This window comes from Bos indicus, chromosome 7 (assembly GCF_029378745.1).
Source record: "Bos indicus isolate NIAB-ARS_2022 breed Sahiwal x Tharparkar chromosome 7, NIAB-ARS_B.indTharparkar_mat_pri_1.0, whole genome shotgun sequence".
NCBI classification, from domain to species: Eukaryota; Metazoa; Chordata; class Mammalia; order Artiodactyla; family Bovidae; genus Bos; species Bos indicus.
The window spans coordinates 19,316,632-19,334,646 of record NC_091766.1 but is presented as its reverse complement, the minus strand read 5'-3'; the positions used below and the strand labels follow the sequence as shown (position 1 = coordinate 19,334,646).

The window sequence follows — 18,015 nt, the reverse complement described above, 5'->3', positions numbered from 1 at the left end:
TTAACCCATTCCCGAGAGAGTTTTCCAGAAATGCAAGTCTGACTTGTTCCTCTTCTGCTCCTTACCCTCCCATAGTCCCCTAGTACCCTCAGGATAAAATTCAGGCTCCTCCCCACAGCCTGCCACCTCCCTGCTTCATATCCCCCACTTTCCATCTCGCTCGATCACTCTAGCCATACAGGCCGCCTCCCTATGGTTTAAACATTTCAAGCTCATTGGAGCCTCAGGGCCTTTGCACGTGCTGTTCCTTTAACTTGGAATGCTCTTCCCTTTCTCTCCATCTCATACCCATTGATGCCTCTTCTAGGACACCCTCCCTGACCCTTCCTCCAAAGGCAGAAAATAAAGACATGCCTGCATCTGCCAAGTTTTGGCCAGAGGGCCTTGGAGGGTCAGTGTTTGGCTTGGTCCCCCCTGGCCTGGGACAGAGGCCTCCTGGGAGCCCTGTTTTACCCAGCACAGGACCCCTGGGAATATGTGGTGAGTGATCGTGAGAACTCTCCACCTGCACCCACTGACCTGTTGCTGGGCGTGGAGAAAACAGCAAGGACCACAGGCCGGCCCCCCAGGCTGACCACGCCTGTGACAGCCTGCAGCACGTTGAAGTAGAAGTGAGAGTCCCCCGGCACAGAGCAGTTGAGCCTCGCCTTCAGGAATGATGTCCACTGCTTCTCCAGCACGCGAGGAGAGCCGCCCATGTCATTCTTGCAGACTCGGGCCACACGCGACACCACCACCTGGCACATCAGTGGGAAGACAGGGGCCTGAGCCCCATGTTCTGCCAGGCCCACCTGCAGGTTGCAATGCCCACCACCCAGGATGGGATGGAGGAGGCTAGTTCTGGCTGTCTGTGAGTTCCTGGCCAGTCACCCTAGCCCCCTGGGCACCAGATTCCCCGGCGGAAATGTGGGGATGGTGATGATCACAGCCACCAAGACAACTGTAATCATCAGTGCCTCCACTGATGGATCCCCCACTAGGTGCCAGGCACTTATCCTCATCGTGTCTCACGTTCATCCCAAAGCTCTATAGAGGAGGGTCTATGATCCCCGTGGTACAGAGGGGAAACTGAGGCACAGAGAAAGGGAAGTGACTGAAGCCCAAGGCCACACTAGTAGTAAGTGGCAGTCTGTGCACTTAACTGTCTGCATGGATTGAGAGATGGGATAGATGGATAGGTGGTGCAATGGAGGTGAATGGATGGATGGGTTAATGGATGGATAGAGGGGTGAATTTGAAGGGGACAGTGATGGACAATGAAGATAATGAAGAAGGAGATAATTGGTGGATGAAGGGGTGTGTGGATGGATGGATGGGTGTATGTAGATATGTATGTATGGATAAATGGATGGATGGATGGGTGGACAGATGAATGAGTATGTGGATGGATGGATAGGCAGATGAAGGAGATATGATAGATCATTATCATGGTATATCCATGGGTGGATAGAAGGTTGAATGGAATGGATGAGCAGGTTATGAGGAGAAGTTGGAGGCTAGATAACTGGATATATAGAGGGGTGGGCAGGTAAATGGAGAGATGGATGGTAATGGATGAGTTGATCAGTAGGAGGCCAGATCAACGGATGGTTGGTATATGAATGAATGGACAGGTAGATGGATGGATGGATGAAGAAGCCAATGAATGGGAGGTGGATGGATGGATTTACAGGTACACAGAAGGTAGATGAGTGGATGGATGGATGGTGGAGAATGGTTGAGGCAGGGGTGGGTGGATGGATAGATGGATAAATGGTTTGATGGACGTGTGGGTGGGCTGAAGATGGGTAAATGAGAGGGTGGCTGAGTGGCCAGATATATGGGCTGTGGTTGAAGAGTGGATAAATGGTTGGTATATGGGTGGATGGACAGACAAACAATAACAGGACTGGGACTGGAACCACGGGTGTATCAGACTTCAGACCTGGGACCCTCACCAGGGCTACTCCAGAAATGTCTTCAAGTCTCAGGGGCCTGGTCCTGGCTAGTGTGGAGGGCCCTGAGGGCCGGAGGGCCCCTCTCACCCTGGGTGGAGTTCCATGGACCCACCTCTGCTCTCCACTTCCGATGACTGGAGCCTCTCGACTACATGCCCCACTGCATGGGCCTCTCTAGGAGGGGAAATAGGACCTTACCTTCTCCAGGTAGTTAAACTCCATTGCGATCTCCCGGAAGAAGAAATAGATGTGGCTGCCCCACTCCACCGCGTGGACAAAGTATGGCTCTGTAGGAGAGAGAGGTCAAAACCCAGTTCGTGATGGGAGAAAGAGAGTTTCTGGAGCTGGGAACACAGTAGCCTGGGTGGCTGCTTTTACAGTGAAGTGGGGGGGAGAACATCAGCTGATTACCCAGGCAAAATAAAAGAAAACTCAAAGTTTGGGATTTTTTTTGTGTGTGTGGGGGAGAGTGGGTGTCAAAATCCTAAAATCATTGTGTCTACTTTCCACAAACAGCAACGTCTACTATTTTGTCATCCTCCTGTGTTGAGCTGAGCTCCTGCTGAACCCCTCGTACTGTTCCATTTCAGGTTGCTAAGCCACTCATTTCCAGCAAGTTCTACTTTATACCAAAGTTAAACCTCTCCTCTAACTAGATCGTCAAAGAGGCCAGTAGGTTCCAAAGAGGAGATGGGAGTTCCCTGCCTATCTCCTCTGGGACTTTATTTTGGTGGGGGAATTTGTGAGCTCTGCCAGGTCTGTCCCTGTCGCCCCACCTTTGAACCACTTGGAGTCGTGTTTCACCGTGCGCAGAGTGGGCCGGTCCCCGAGACTGCGGTAGATGACGGCATCGATGGCGAGGAAGTCGGTAACGGTGGCTGTGAAGAGCATCCCTTCTGGGTGGGTGTGAATCGGGGGGACAGGTAAGAGATTAGATTGTAGACTTCAGAGGTTGGGGGGTGTCAAAACCTGATCTTCAAGACTGAGCCCTGGGACTTCCCTGCTGGTCCAGTGGCTAAGACTCCATGCTCTCAAAGCAGGGGGCCCAGGTTCAATCCTTGTTCAGGGAACTAGATCCCACACACAACAACTAAGAGTTCGCAGGCCACAACTAAGACCAATGCAGCCAAATAAATAAAATATCTAAGAAAAAAACAGACTGAGCCCTGAGCTTAAGTGAGGCCTAAGTCCCAGGCTGAGCCCCAACTGTGCTGGGACCCAGACTTCAGCTGATCCTCAACTCCCCAGCTGATCCCCAACCTCAGCTGAGTTCTTCCTGCCTTGAGAGTCTGTCTGTTTCATAGCTGGAGAGATGGTCTCCCTGCTGTTGCTGCTGCTAAGTCGCTTCAGTCGTGTCCGACTCTGTGCGACCCGTAGGCGGCAGCCCACCAGGCTCCCCCGTCCCTGGGATTCTCTAGGCAAGAACACTGGAGTGGGTTGCCATTTCCTTCTCCAATGCATGAAAGTGAAAAGTGAAAGTGAAGTCACTCAGTCGTGTCTGACTCTTAGCGACCCCATGGACTGCAGCCTACTGGGCTCTTCCATCCATGGGATTTTCCCAGCCACCTTCTAAATGACCAAACTCCAAGAATGGAAAATTCCACGCCTTGCTCAGGGCTGAGGCCCCTTCAAATGGTCAGGGTTGGGGGCACTCACCAGAGAAGAGGGCAACGTTGGCGTGTTTGGGGTCATATGGGCAGCGGGCCATGCCGCTGATGTTGTCCCGGAGGGGCTGCAGTGTGTCCATCTGCGGGGGTGGGGGGGAATAGGGTCTGAGTGACAGCTCCTGGCTGTACCTAGCAGCCCCTGGCTCCCCCAGCAACCCCCTCCGAGGGGAATCCTGATGCCACCTTGGATGCTGTGTGACTTTGTCAGTCACTTAACCTCTCTGGGGCTGAGTTTTGTTGTTGTTTAGTGGCTTAGTCGTGTCCGACTCTTTTGTGACCTCACCAAGCTCCTGTGTCCATGGGATTTCCCAGGCAAGAATACTGGAGTGGGTTGCCATTTCCTTCTCCAGGGGATCTTCCAGGGATGGAACCTGCGCCTCCTGCATTAGCAAGTGGATTTTTAACCGCTGAGCCACCAGGGAAATCCAGGGCTCAATTTACTGATCAGAAATTGGGTCTAGGAGTCGATCCTAGTCAATCCGATAACTGGCCTGTAGCCTAAGTAGCCTCAGCCTGTAGAGGCCGCCTTTGGAAGCCTCTTATGGAATTCCGGGTGATGGAGGGGAGGACAGTTCATCCAGTAAGGCTTCCTGTAGGAGGTGATGTGGCCTGGGGAAACGGCACGACCAGCAGAGGGCCCATGACCAAAGGGGCGCCGATGTTAAACCTGGGCGGGCAGGGCTTCGAAGGGCGGTGACTCACGCTGTAGTTGGCACACACGGGGTTGAAGGCATTGGAACCACACACGAAGAGAGTGGATTCGTCCCGAAGTAGAAGCACCTTTACAAAATTTCGACACTCGCCCTGGAATGGGGTGGGAAGAGAAAAGCCGGGGTGGGCGTGATCACGACTGTAGGACGCGATGGGGCGTGGTGAAGGGCGGGGCCAGGGTAGAGGCGGGGCCCGATAGGGAGGGGTCAGGTTGTGGGCATGACCAAAGCAGGGGGCTGAACTAGGAGAAGACTGGGGGCGTGGCCATGGCTAAGGGGCACAGACAAGAAAATAGGGCACTTGAAGGCGTGAGCTATGGCAAGGCCACTAGGGGAGTGGCCACTACTGAGGACCACCTTGAGGGCATGGCTAGGCTCTGGGAGTACCCATGGCAACAGGGGCCTGGCTTGGAATGAAAGCAGAGAAGGATTTGCCCTGTGAGATGGCCAGGACGGATTGGGGCGTTACCAGGGCTGATGCGGGCATGGCCAGGGCTCACTTACCTCCTGCTTGCCCTTCATCCGACACACGTTGATGTCGCTGGGGTTGGAGCGCCAGGTCAGCTTCTGAGAACACAGGGGGCTGGTGAGGGGAGCGGGGTCCCTGACGGACCCAGGAACCCTGCTAGGCAGACCTGAATCCACTGTGCTCCCCAGCGCAGTGTCCGGGCTCCCTAGTGGTAGCGCCAACAGCTGCCCCCTCCCCTCTCGCCTGCGCCCCTTCCTCACCCGCTGGTACCGCATTTCCGTTGAGGTGGGGGGCTCCAGCTCCACCCGGTACAGGTTGTCCCTAGAGAAGGGGTGTAGTTAGTGAGATCGGGGGCCTCCCCCTACACATTCTATCCTCCCGGCAGCAGACGTGGTGTCCAACACATACCACACAGGGGCGTGCCAACACCTCTGCCACGCGCAGCTCCAACACTGAGCGTGCCTTCAGGCGCCTGAGCATGCCCTTACACGCCTCGCTGTGCCCTAAAATGAACGACGGGTTCTAGCACAGCCCACATGCCTTACTATGCCACCTCACACAACCCATAGCCTAGGGACCTACAGTTAACACGATGCACTGTCCAATGACTTTACATCCGATGTCCCCCCCACCCATCACCCCTCAGTCTCCCCAGGCTCTCACTTCTCCTCCACATGCAGCAGGGACTGCCCTGATCAAGGTCACTGGCCATTGTTAAGTCCAGCGGTCACTTCCCTGCTCTCTTCTCCCTTTCCACAGTGTCTCTCCCCACCAGTCCACTCTCCTTCTGAGAACACCACCCTCATTGGGTGCCTGGACCTGGCACCCACCTGCCTTCCCACCTCTCTGGGCCCTCCTCTTCCCCTGGTGGGCCCACGCCTGGGTCCTCTGGCCTCTTCCTTCCCCTAGCCATACTCCTCTGGGCAGCCTTGTCCACGCTCAGGGCGGAACTGTGTCTCTGTGCAGATGACACACACAGTCCTGTCTCCAGCCAGGGCCTCCCCTGAGTTCCAGATTTAGGGCCCGGCTAACCCTCAAGGTCTCCACAAGGGAGGGCTCACAGGTTTCTCACACTCGACACGTCCTCGCTGAGCCCGACCATCCCCCAAACCTGTCCCCCCCCCCCCCTCCACCCCGACCACCCTCTCGGGTCAGGTGTTGTCTCGGCTGAGACAACAGTGTGGGAGGGACTCATCCCCGCTTCGCCTTCCCTCCCCATACCTTCACCTCTGCCTTCAATACGTATGGAGCGTTCATCCACTTCTCACACCCTCTACGGCCACCACTCTCGTTCAGCCCCCGTTACTGGACTGCCCAGGTGTAGGGGCTCCCGCCCTCACCGACACAGCCTGTCTTCCCCGCAGCAGCCACCGGAGAGCGGGTGTGAGCACCCGAGGGTCCACATTCTCCCCCACAGTCGGCTCTTCTCACAGCAGCCACTAGAGGGCACCTGTGAGCACCTGGGTCAGGCCCCGCCCCTCCTCTGCACAGCCCTCTTGGGTCCCATCTCCCTTGGGGTAAAAGCCTGAGTCCTCCCTGCAGCCCACAAGGCCCTGAACGACCTGCCCTGTCCTCTCCCTGCCCTCCCCTCCTCTCTCTCTCCCCCTGCTCCAGACATTTGCGCCTCTTCACTGTCCCTTCACCATACGAGACACAGTCCTGCCCCAGGACCTTTGCATAGGCTACATTCTCTGCTCTGACGTCTCTCTCCCTCAGATTTCCTCACAGCTGGCTCCTCATCCTTCAGGTCTCAACTCAAATGTCATCTTCTCAAAGAAGCCCTTGATGCCACTTCAGCACCCTCTCTAGCACCCAGTGAATTCTAACCAGACAGCTGTGCCCACTTGGTAACACACTATAAGCGGGCTCTGGGCTTCAACCATACCCAGAGTTCAGCACTTGAAATTCCCACCCCAGGGGCACATATTCACATTCCAGTCGAACTACAGGCCCTATACCACAAACCTCCCTAAAATGCTACCACCTGCTCCCCACACCTCACCCACCGCATACTCTGCCCGGCAGTTTCTCCTACCTGCCCCCGATGAACAGCGTTCTATTGACCCGTAGAACTCGCTGGATGTTGAGGTCATCAGCGTCTTCTGAGGGGGTCAGGCGTCCTGGCCCACTGCCCACGAACACGGGATAGTGATTCAGGTCTGGAGGAGGGCAGAGGAAGGGTGTGATCCAGGGCCAGGGTGAGTCTGGCCTGGTGAGACCCCGGGGGAGGGGGACTCCCTCCCCCATCTCAAGACTCCCCACTCACAGTCCCTCGGGGCCACGCTGAGCGGCGGCGGCTCCTCGGGGAAGAGGCCGTGGGCGCCTCCCAGGAGCAGCAGCAGGAGCAGTAGGGCCGGACGGGAAGGGGGCCCTCGCGGGGTCCGCATGGCGAGGTCAGGGCGACAGGAGGTAACACCTGCGAGCGAGGGGCGGGGCGGTGAGCCGTGTGGCCTGCAGTCCCGATTGCTGCCAGCAGAGGGAGCGCGAGTGTCACGGCGTCCGGAACCTTCAAGTCCCGGAAAACTTTCCCATTGGGGTAATAATTTAAAAATAACAATCATGGCATTAGCAATAATAATATCAGCACTTACTAATTACCAGAACAACTTTCTGACTACATTTTAAAGCGAAAGTTCAGGAAACGGTTCCTAACAAAAAATTAATCATGAGACTAATTTAAAAATTAAATGATTTTAAGTTAAAAATGAATAATAACACATTTCAAAACATATATGTATTTAAAAATTCAATCTCAAAACATACGTTTAAAGTATTCTTAAAACACAAAAATCTTAAAACGCTCAGAAAAAGAAAAAGAAAAAGAAATTCAAAGGCCCTAGGAATTTTATAAACCACAATCTGGGAACTGCAGAACTTTGGAATTGCAGAATATTCCAGCTGGCTGGGGACCTCAGAGGCCGTGGTGAGCCCAACTTCCTTCCGAGTCCAGCCTTTCGGTCCTCTGCTGACATACTTCTGTGACAGGAGCCTCACCACCTTTATGAGGGGTTGTGGGAGAGGCTGCTTCCTGCTCTAGGTGTGTGGAGACCCCTCCCCTACCCGAGTGATGCTCTGGTTGATGGTGTAAACAGAACTCACCCTCTGGAACCCAGCCCTCCAGGCCCCTTTCAGAAGAGGCGCCGTCCGGAGGCCCCAGGAAAACATCCGAAGCCTCGTCCTCCTGTGAAGTCCCGGGCTAGCTCTGAGCCTCAGTTTCCCTGCCTGAGCAGCAGATACATCTCCCAGCCCTGCCCAGGCCCTGGGGGCATGGGGATTCCGAATCCGTGGAGGTGGACATGAGCCGGGAACTTTGGCCCTGGAGCGTCTGCCTCCGAGGATTCAGGGCCAAAAAACAGGAAGGCCTTGCGTGGGGCGGCAGTGTTTCCTCTCCGACCCTGAGCTTCCAGGATTTGTGACTCAGCCGACTCCAGGATCCCATGTGCGTGTGGACCTGGCTCTGCTTCCTTCAGTTTCCTGCCCGGGCTCCTCCCCTGCTCCACAACTGCCCGAGTCTCCCAGTGACCCCAGAGTCAGGCCACCAGTACTGCCGTTCAAGGCCCCCAACTCCACAGCCAGACCGCAACCCTCCACCCCACCCCGAAAATCTCCTCCCCACACCTGTGAGGACACCTCACCTCAGCCTCTGCGGTGTTCTGTCTGCTGTGCCTTCTTTTTTTAAACATTTTAATAGTGTGGTCCAATGTACAGAGGGGCTTCCCTAGTGGCTCAGTGGTAAAGAACCTGCCTGCCAATGCAGGAGAGGAACAGTTCGATCCCAGGGTCGGGAAGATCCCCTGGAGAAGGAGATGGCAACCCACTCCAGTATTCTTGCCTAGGAAAGTCCATGGACAGAGGAGCCTGGCGGGCTATAGTCCGTGGGTTCACAAAGAGTCAAATACCAACAAAACATATATAACATAAAATTTGCCATCTTAACCATAAGTGGCATTAAATACATTCACGTTGTCGTGCAACCATCCTACGACCCACCTCCAGAATTTTCTCATCTTCCCAAACTGAAACTTTGTCCCCATGACACAGGCTCACCACCCCCTCCCCTACCCCCTGGCCCCACCATCTACTTCCTGTCTCTGTGGATCTGACTCTAGGGACCTCCTGTGAGTGGAACCAGACAGTATTTGTCCTTCTGTGTCTGGCTTCCCTCATTGAGCATCACATCCTCAGGGGGCATCCTTGTTGTATCAAGCGTCAGACTGTCCTTCCTTTTTAAGGCTGAGTGAAATTCCATGGTGTGGATGGACCACATTTTACTTACGCATTTACCTGTCGATGGACAATGGGGCTGCTTCCACCTTTGGGCTGTTGTGAACATCTATGAACATGGCTGTGCAAACATTTCTTTGAAACCCTGCTTTCATTTCTTTTGGGTGTCTATGTAGGAGTGGAATTGCTGGATCGAATGGTGACTCTACGTTTAACTTCTGGAGGAATCGCCAAGCTCTTCTCCACCGTGTCTGCACCATATTATATTCCCACCAGCATCACCCATGTGTTCCAATTTCTCTTGCCAACACTACTTTCTGCTTTTTGATAGTAGCCATCGCAAGAGGTGTAAGGCAGTGCTCTGGGCCTCTTATCCATGTTTTATCGGAATTGTATTTAACTTCAGAAACTTTAAGACAACAGCTTCCACTCACAGGCCATGCAGCACTGTGATGAGTGGCGAAGCTCCAAGGTCATAAGGGTTCAAATCCCAGCTCTGCTCTGTACATGCTGTGTGACTTGGACACAGCACTCCACCTCTCCCGGCCTGCTTCCTCATCTGTGAAATGGGCATGGTAACAGCACTGACCTCACAGGCCTGTGGTGGGTGACAGCACAGAGCCGAGAAATGCTGCAGGTGCTCAGAAAATGCTAATTCTTATTATGATTGTTGTTGCCATTGGTATATTAAAAGCATCAGAGGCCAAGCTGAGTGGTTTCCAGGAATTGCTTCATGGTAACCCCAAGGGCTCTGGCAGGGTTGGTATAACATTCAACCCATTTTTGCAGATGGTGGAACTGAGGGGCTGATTTGCTGGCCATGACCCACCAGTGAGGACTGATCACAGGGCTCTCTCTGGCTCCAGGATTTTGCTCCTAGGAGTTGAGCGTTTGAACAGTCATGACAAGATTAATAACCACCCATTCCCTCACCCTTCAACCAGGTAAAGCCGGCAGTTACTTTTTTTCTTTTTTTAATTTTTTTTGGTTGCATTGCTTAGCATGTGGGATCTTAGTTCCCTGACCAGGGATCAAACCCTTGTCCCCTGCATTGGAAGTGCAGAGTCTTAACTGCTGGATATCTGGGGGAGTCCCAGAGGCCAGCAGTTATTTAACACCCAGTTCACAGACAGGCAGGCTGAGGTCAGGATGGGACCTCACGCCTCATTTTTTCTCCTGGTTTTTGTCATGCAGCCACTTGGGGCTAGAAGGATGTTCCTGTCATCCCTCTGTCCACAGCTGCCCCAGCCACTCAGAACCAACCTGGGACCCCTGAAACCCAAACTAGGCTTTTCTTGCCTCAAACCTGCTTCTCTTACCAGATACCTGACTTAAGAATGGCTCCATTGTCCTTGAGCCAAAGACCAGGATGTTGGCCTCCCAGTCCCTTCCTCCACCCTGAACGCCCCAAGGCCCAGGTCCCACCCCCTACCTGGCTTCCAGTCCCAACCCTTCAGTATCTTCCTTAAGGTAGCAAAGGAATCTTTCTAGAACCCAAATCTCATTTGTTTCTCTCCTGCTCTAAACCAGGGTCTCTCCCCTTCAGCACCGCTGACATTTGGGACCAGATCATTCTCTGGTGGGGGCTGTCCTGGGCACTGTGCCAGAAGCATCCCTGGCCCTAACTCACTCAATGCCAGGAGCATCCCTCAATGGTGACAACCAAAAACATCCCCAGACATCATCCAGTCTCCCCTGGGGGGGAAACCCACCCCTAGCTGAGAACTTCTGCTCTAAAGCTTTCTATGGCTCCCCAGTGCCCTTGAAATGACATCTCCTCCCTTCCCTCTCCACCTCTGGGCATCTGCATGTGCTGTTCTCTCTGCCTGGAACACCTGCCTCCTGCTCCTAGTAACCTGATGAACAGGTTCATCACCTTAACACCTCCTCCAGGAAGACTTCCCAGATCAGCCCGATTGACTTCCTCCAGCCTCCTGCCTGCCTGTGCATCCCCTGTGAGTGCCCTGCTCACCCCATCTTCTAAATGCCTGGCTAACTGTTCACCTTTCCCACTGGACTCTGAGCCCCACATGGATGGTGGGGCTGAGTCTGTCTTGGCCACCACTGTGTCCCCACCACCCAGCACAAGACCTGGCAATACAAGCTCAATAAACAGTAAAAATAGCAAACACCAAGCACTTTCTATGGGCCAGGAACTGTTCTAAGGGCTTCAATGAACTCATTTGATCCACACAACACATCCCATAGGTGGGTGCTGTTAATATGCCCCTTACACAGACGGGGAAACTGAGGCACAGAGAGGCGAAGTCACGACCAAATGGAAGTGGTGGAGCCAAGATCCAAATCCACTCAGTTTTCTTTTTCTTTTTTTGGCTGCACAGTGTGTGGGATCTTACCACCCTGATTAGAGATTGAACCAGTGTCTCCTGCATTGGAAAGTGGATTCTTAACCATGGGGCCACCAGCGAAGTCCCTGAAACCCACTTAAATGACGCATTAGTTTGATGATGGTGCAGAACTGAACCCCACATGCTGTTTTGCAGGAGTCGGGGTCACTTCAGGGTCAACCCACTGCACCTGGCCTCAGTTTACCCACCTGACCTGGGGTTATCGGAGGCCTCAGCATCTCCCTCACCACCCCCAAGACCATCTGCTTCTCTCCATGAAACTTGAGGCATCTCTGCCAGCAGCCACTCGGCGCCTGTCTGCCCGGAAGCGGCCCCACCACCTGCCCCGGCACCTGGCCACCAGGAGCAGGACCTCCCCCAGGACCAGGCGGGAGGAGTCACATGGCTGGCATGTGCAACCCATGGTGTGCAGGCTACCTATGCACCTACGTGTCTGCCTGCCTGCAGCCCTTAGAATGTGCATTTATGCCTGTGGGGATGGGAGGGACGGTTAAAGAGACAGAGATCCCCCCAGGAGGGCTTGCGGGTACTATGACACCACCTCTCTGCCCAACCTCCATCACTCCAAGTCTTGACACAGTCCCATTGTACAGATGAAGAAACTGAGGCAGGTATGGAAATCCCCTCCAGGCTACCTGCTTCACCCTCCACCTTTTCAGGTACCATATGGCCTTAGCTTGTATACCTTCATCATAGATTTGAATTTCCTTCTGAAACATTTTTCCCACCTGGCCAGGGTGTCTGGGCTACTCTCTCCCTGCCCCACCCCCAGCAGTTCAGCATAAATTTCAGGATCAGCTGGCAAGTTCCAAAACAAACAACATAAAACCTGTTAGGATTTTCACTGGAACATAGAACTAACTGATTTATTGACTGACAGTTCCCTGTCTTCACTAATGGCTCAGGTCACACCTGGGAGTCACTCCCAACTCCCTCCAACATCACCCCCCACCCCATTCTTTCACGCTCACATCCAATGCCAGCTGTACTGTGGGGTCTGCCAAATTCATCCTGAATTTTCACCCCTCGCTAGTCTGTTCTCTGGTCAGCTCCCAACATCTCCTGCCTGGACCCCAGTTTCCTCCAGCTGGACCCCAACTCCCACACTTAATCCCTACAGTCTGTCCTCCACCGATCAGATCAGATCAGATCAGTTAGTCAGTCATGTCCAACTCTTTGCGACCCCATGAATCGCAGCACGCCAGGCCTCCCTGTCCATCACCAACTCCCGGAGTTCACTCAGACTCACGTCCATCGAGTCAGTGATGCCATCCAGCCATCTCATCCTCTGTCGTCCCCTTCTCCTCCTGCCCCCAATCCCTCCCAGCATCAGAGTCTTTTCCAATGAGTCAACTCTTCACATGAGGTGGCCAAAGTACTGGAGTTTCAGCTTTAGCATCATTCCTTCCAAAGAAATCCCAGGGCTGATCTCCTTCAGAATGGACTGGTTGGATCTCCTTGCAGTCCAAGGGACTCTTAAGAGTCTTCTTCAACACCACAGTTCAAAAGCATCAATTCTTCGGCGCTCAGCCTTCTTCACAGTCCAACTCTGACATCCATACATGACCACTGGAAAAACTATAGCCTTGACTAGATGGACCTTTGTTGGCAAAGTAATGTCTCTGCTTTTGAATATGCTATCTAGGTTGGTCATAACTTTCCTTCCAAGGAGTAAGCGTCTTTTAATTTCATGGCTGCAGTCACCATCTGCAGTGATTTTGGAGCCCAGAAAAAGAAAGTCTGACACTGTTTCCACTGTTTCCCCATCTATTTGCCATGAAGTGATGGGACTGGATGCCATGATCTTCGTTTTCTGTATGTTGAGCCTTAAGCCAACTTTTTCACTCTCCACTTTCACTTTCATCAAGAGGCTTTTTAGTTCCTCTTCACTTTCTGCCATAAGGGTGGTGTCATCTGCATATCTGAGGTTATTGATATTTCTCCCAGCAATCTTGATTCCAGCTTGTGTTTCTTCCAGTCCAGCGTTTCTCATGAGGTACTCTGCATAGAAGTTTAATAAACAGGGTGACAATATACAGCCTTGATGTACTCCTTTTCCTATTTGGAACCAGTCTGTTGTTCCATGTCCAGTTCTAACTGTTGCTTCCTGACCTGCATACAGATTTCTCAAGAGGCAGATCAGGTGGTCTGGTATTCCCATCTCTTTCAGAATTTTCCACAGTTGATTGTGATCCACACAGTCAAAGGCTTTGGCATAGTCAATAAAGCAGAAATAGATGTTTTTCTGGAACGCTCTTGCTTTTTCCATGATCCAGAGGATGTTGGCAATTTGATCTCTGGTTCCTCTGCCTTTTCTAAAAGGAGCTTGAACATCAGGAAGTTCACGGTTCACATATTGCTGAAGCCTGACTTGGAGAATTTTGAGCATTACTTTACTAGCGTGTGAGATGAGTGCAATTGTGCGGTAGTTTGAGCATTCTTTGGCATTGCCTTTCTTTGGGATTGGAATGAAAACTGACCTCTTCCAGTCCTGTGGCCACTGCTGAGTTTTCCAAATTTGCCGGCATATTGAGTGCAGCACTTTCACAGCATCATCTTTCAGGATACCGAAGCAACCCCTAAAGGGCACCCATTAGCACTTGAATCAGGCTCCGCCCCTCCTCTGTCTACACCCCTCGGGGCCTCCCACATCCCTCCCAGTAAAAATCCAAGCTTTTCTTGGTGGCCCATAAGACTTCACATGACCTCCCTCATCTTCTCCCTGTTCTTCCCTCTTCCTTTTTTCTACCCTCCCCGCTGTGCTACGACCACATAGGCCTCCTCCCTATTCCTGCAACACACCTGGTCTGGCCCTGCCCCAGGGCCTTTGTACTGGCTGTTCCTCACTTGAGAAAGCCTCTTCTCTCAGATACACACATCAGTTCAGTTTAGTTCAGTCACTCAGTCATGTCCGACTCTTTGCGACCCCATGGACTGCAGCATGCCAGGCTACCCTGTTCATCACCAACTCCCGGAGCTTGCTCAAACGCATGTCCATCGAGTCAGTGACGCCATCCGACCATCTCATTCTCTGTTGTCCCCTTCTCCTCCTACCCTCAATCTTTCCCAGCATAAGGGTCTTTTCGAATAAGTCAGTTCTTTATATCAAGTGGCCAAAGTATTGGAGTTTCAGCTTCAGCATCAGTCCTTCCAATGACTATTCAGGATTGATCTCCTTTAGGAATGGCTCCCTCCTCATCTCATGTCTCCACCCTCACCTGCTGGACTCCAGCAGCCTCTCCCCTCCCCCCGCACCTGCCCTCACGGTATCAGACTCTCAAAGGCTCCTTTAGACACTCCGTTACTCCAGATATGGTCCTTGCACCAGCAGAGGCAGCAGCCTCACTTGGGGTGGTTAGAAATGCTGAGTTTTGTGCCTGTCCTAGACCCGCCCAAGGAGAGCCTGCATTTTAGATCCTTTTTCTATATTATTAATTAGTTGCAGCATGTGGGATCTTTAGTTACGGCATGAGGACTCTTAGTTGTAACATGTGGGATGTAGTTCCCTGACCAGGGATAGAACCCAGGCCTCCTGCATTGGGAGTGCAGAGTATTAGCCACTGGACCACCAGGGAAGTCCCAGAGGGTGCACGTTTGGGCAGAAGAATCCTGAGCATCTGAGCTTATGCATGGATCACACCAACTGAAATAATCACCTACGGAACAGCCTGTTTAGAGCCCAACTGTTTTCCTGGACTAGGAGCCCCATGAGGGCAGGCCCGGATGCATCTTGGCCAATGACAAGTACCCACAGTGTCTGGTACACAGCTGGTGCTCAATAATGGCTTGCTATAAGGAATGAACTAAGTGTCAGCATTCAAAGTTGAACCCAGATCTGAACCCCTCCCTGGCTCCCCTTTGCCCATCACCCCCACACCACACATGTGTCCACAGGTGAGTGGATCCCCCCTACGAATATCCACAGGTCCCAATGTCTGCGTGTTCACACATATCCACAGATGCAACCACCGCACATGTGTGTGCCCCAGCGGGGGCGGACTGTCTGCCCACATGTACACATGTCTATAAGCGTGTCAGAGTCTGTAAACTGGGCACCCCTTCATGAACCTGCTGCCTGCACCCTGCTATTGCTGGCTTTCTGGCTATGAAATGTTTCCAAGGACCCCAATTAACTGTGGATAGCAGGCTGGCCAAGCCTGTGTCTACCCACCCTCCCCACCTGCTCTGTCCAATCCTGCTGGAGGGTTGGGGAAACTGAGGCTGGGGATGAGAAAGGATGGACAGACAACGCTGCCAGACAAAGAGCCCCGGGGTGGCCGCTTAGTCTCTAGAATCTTGTGGCCCAGACTCAAATTTGCTCTCTGCCTCTTACCAGCCTCCAGACCTCCAGGGGTCACTCCCCCTGTCTCAGCCTTGGTGTCCCCATCTATAAACCACCAGGGGCTATAAATCTGACCCTAAAACACTGCTACAAGGATGCAGAGAATTCTAGAACAGACTGTCCTACAGAAAACCACGTGCACGTACATGCGGCTTTGAATCTCCTGGTGGCCACATTCAGAGGGTGCAATTCATTTTAATAATATGTTTCATTTAACCCAATAGATCCCAAGTCTTGTTATTTCCACCTGTAATCGACATGCGGATGATGAATGAGACATTCTAAATTCTGCTTCTGGTACTTAATCTTTGGAACCCAGGGTGTGTTGTATATTTATGGCACACCTGGGCTGGGACTGGCCACACGTGGCTCCGAGTCATATGTGGCCAGTAGCCGTTTTGACAGCCCAGCTGGAGATAAAGGGCTGAGCTAGGGACTGGCACTTAGTAAGCTCAGAGTGGGCATCAGTTATTATTATCATCGTGTTATAGCTATTATGCAAAAATATCCAGGGAATTCCCCGGCGGACCAGTGGTTAAGACTCAGAGATACCACGGCAGGGGGCATAGGTTCGATCCCTGGTCGGAAAATAAGATCTTGCAAGCCACGTAGCATGGCCAAAAATAAAATAAAGCTTCTAAGAAAATTTTTTAAAAATATCCAATTACATTCTGTGTTCCAATTCCATGCTGGAGCATCTAGCCACAAGGTCCACTGGAATAAGCCAGCGCATAGGGAGGAGCACCCTAAGCTCTCTCTGCCTGAGCAAGGAAGTTCTACTTTCAACCTTACCCTTGTCTTCACCCAACCCCACCAACTTGGGAGCGTCTGTGGCCAGCTCTGGCTTTCTGCACCCAAACTGCAAGGTATTCATTCACTCATTGGATGAGCAATTATTGAGTGCCACTTGTGTGCCAGACGCAGAGAATGATAGGAGAGTCTTGGCAAAGGGGCTGCTTAGCCTGTGGTCAGGGGAAACCAAAAAGACAAAAACCTGGAGGCTGGAACCCTTAAAGGCACGGCAAGAAGATGCTGGCAGGTGGAGAGGCGACCATATCTTAAGAGAGGACCCCTGGACGAGACCTGGAGCCTGAATTTTCCCGTCTGTAAAATAGGGCACTTGGCACTCATGTTTGCTCTCTGTGAAATGACCTTGCTGGGTGACCTTGAGCCAGCAACTCACCCTCTCTGGGCCTCTCTATACCACAGCAGGTAACTCAGTGACCCCCGGGCCAGGCTCAGAGCCCCTGTTTCTCCATCTGCTGCGGCAAGGATGGGGGCAGGATGGTCGTCTCCAGTTCCATAGAAGGAGCTCCTGTCAGCCCGGCAGCCCCAGGATTCCAGCTCCGGGGCCCAGCGTCCCCGGGGGGATCGAGTAACCCGGCCAGGCAGCCGGGCCCCTGCGCCATCCAGGTCTAGTTACCGGCTCCACTTACAGCTGCCTCCTCCAGCTGCCTCTGTCGCCCCCCCAGCGCAGTCCAGCCGGGCTCTGGGGCTGTCTAGGAACTTGGCAAAGCGGCCAGAGGGAGTCCCCTGGGGCCTGGGCCACGGGGGCGTTGAGGAGAGAGGACCCCCCACCCCCAGTGCTCACTCCACACCCGTTAACTCACCTCTCCCCAGCCCAGAAGGTGGCAGTGCAGCCCCTTCGTCCTCAGCCCTCCTCCCTGTGTTCTGGGTTCCCGGAGTCTCAGTTTCTCCATCAGAGAACAGAGCGTGATAACCAGCCCCAACAGGTTATCGTGATGGGTGAATAAGCCACATGTAATAGGTGCTCTGGACTGCTGTGCAGCTGAGGGTTACATCTTCCCCTCTCTGGCTTTGCTTCTGCCTCTGTAAATCAGGGATGAGAACATAAGACTCCCCGAGGACAGGGGGGTCTAGCGCACAGTAGGTGCTCAGCAAACACTGGCTGAATGAATGTCCCACAGACAGGCCCTATTTATGAAAGAGCTACACAGATCTGTTGATTCCAGACTTCCTGAGCACTTACTGTGTGCCAGCATAGCCGGGGATTCAACCCTGACCAGGACCATGCACAGAATCAGGCATGCAGTGGGTGCCCAATTAATGCTGAGCATCTCCTTAAAGAAGATGTGTTTAGAGTACCTGAGCTATCTCCCTGCTGCACAATTCAGCAGCCCAGCAGAGCAGGGATTTAAGCTAAGATTTTAAGTTAAAATTTTTTTTAATTAAAAAATTATTATTATATCTTTTGGCCATGCCTTGTGGCAGGGAGCATCTTAGTTTCCTGACCAGGGGTCGAACCCGAGGTCCCTGCATTGGCAGTTCTGAGCCTT

At 52.9% G+C, this 18,015-nt stretch overlaps 1 protein-coding gene across 3 annotated transcripts in view; it reads right to left on the bottom strand.

Annotated features, from left to right (window-relative positions):
- The window catches only part of SEMA6B (semaphorin 6B), a 30,408-nt gene that overhangs the window by 5,128 nt on the left and 7,265 nt on the right, over nucleotides 1-18,015 (bottom strand). The window contains exons 1-10 of one of the 3 annotated variants that reach the window (XM_070793072.1): nucleotides 7,883-8,213; nucleotides 7,050-7,199; nucleotides 6,819-6,942; nucleotides 5,044-5,104; nucleotides 4,819-4,881; nucleotides 4,307-4,408; nucleotides 3,594-3,684; nucleotides 2,714-2,833; nucleotides 2,136-2,224; nucleotides 520-737 (exon numbers count right to left, since the gene is read on the bottom strand). In XM_070793072.1, coding sequence (XP_070649173.1) covers nucleotides 520-737; nucleotides 2,136-2,224; nucleotides 2,714-2,833; nucleotides 3,594-3,684; nucleotides 4,307-4,408; nucleotides 4,819-4,881; nucleotides 5,044-5,104; nucleotides 6,819-6,942; nucleotides 7,050-7,170 — 989 coding nt within the window. In that variant the 5' untranslated portion in view covers nucleotides 7,171-7,199; nucleotides 7,883-8,213. Of the gene's footprint in view, nucleotides 1-519; nucleotides 738-2,135; nucleotides 2,225-2,713; nucleotides 2,834-3,593; nucleotides 3,685-4,306; nucleotides 4,409-4,818; nucleotides 4,882-5,043; nucleotides 5,105-5,191; nucleotides 5,293-6,818; nucleotides 6,943-7,049; nucleotides 7,200-7,882; nucleotides 8,214-18,015 lie in introns of those variants that run through there. The other 2 variants (XM_070793073.1, XM_070793074.1) reach the window with 2 other exon arrangements.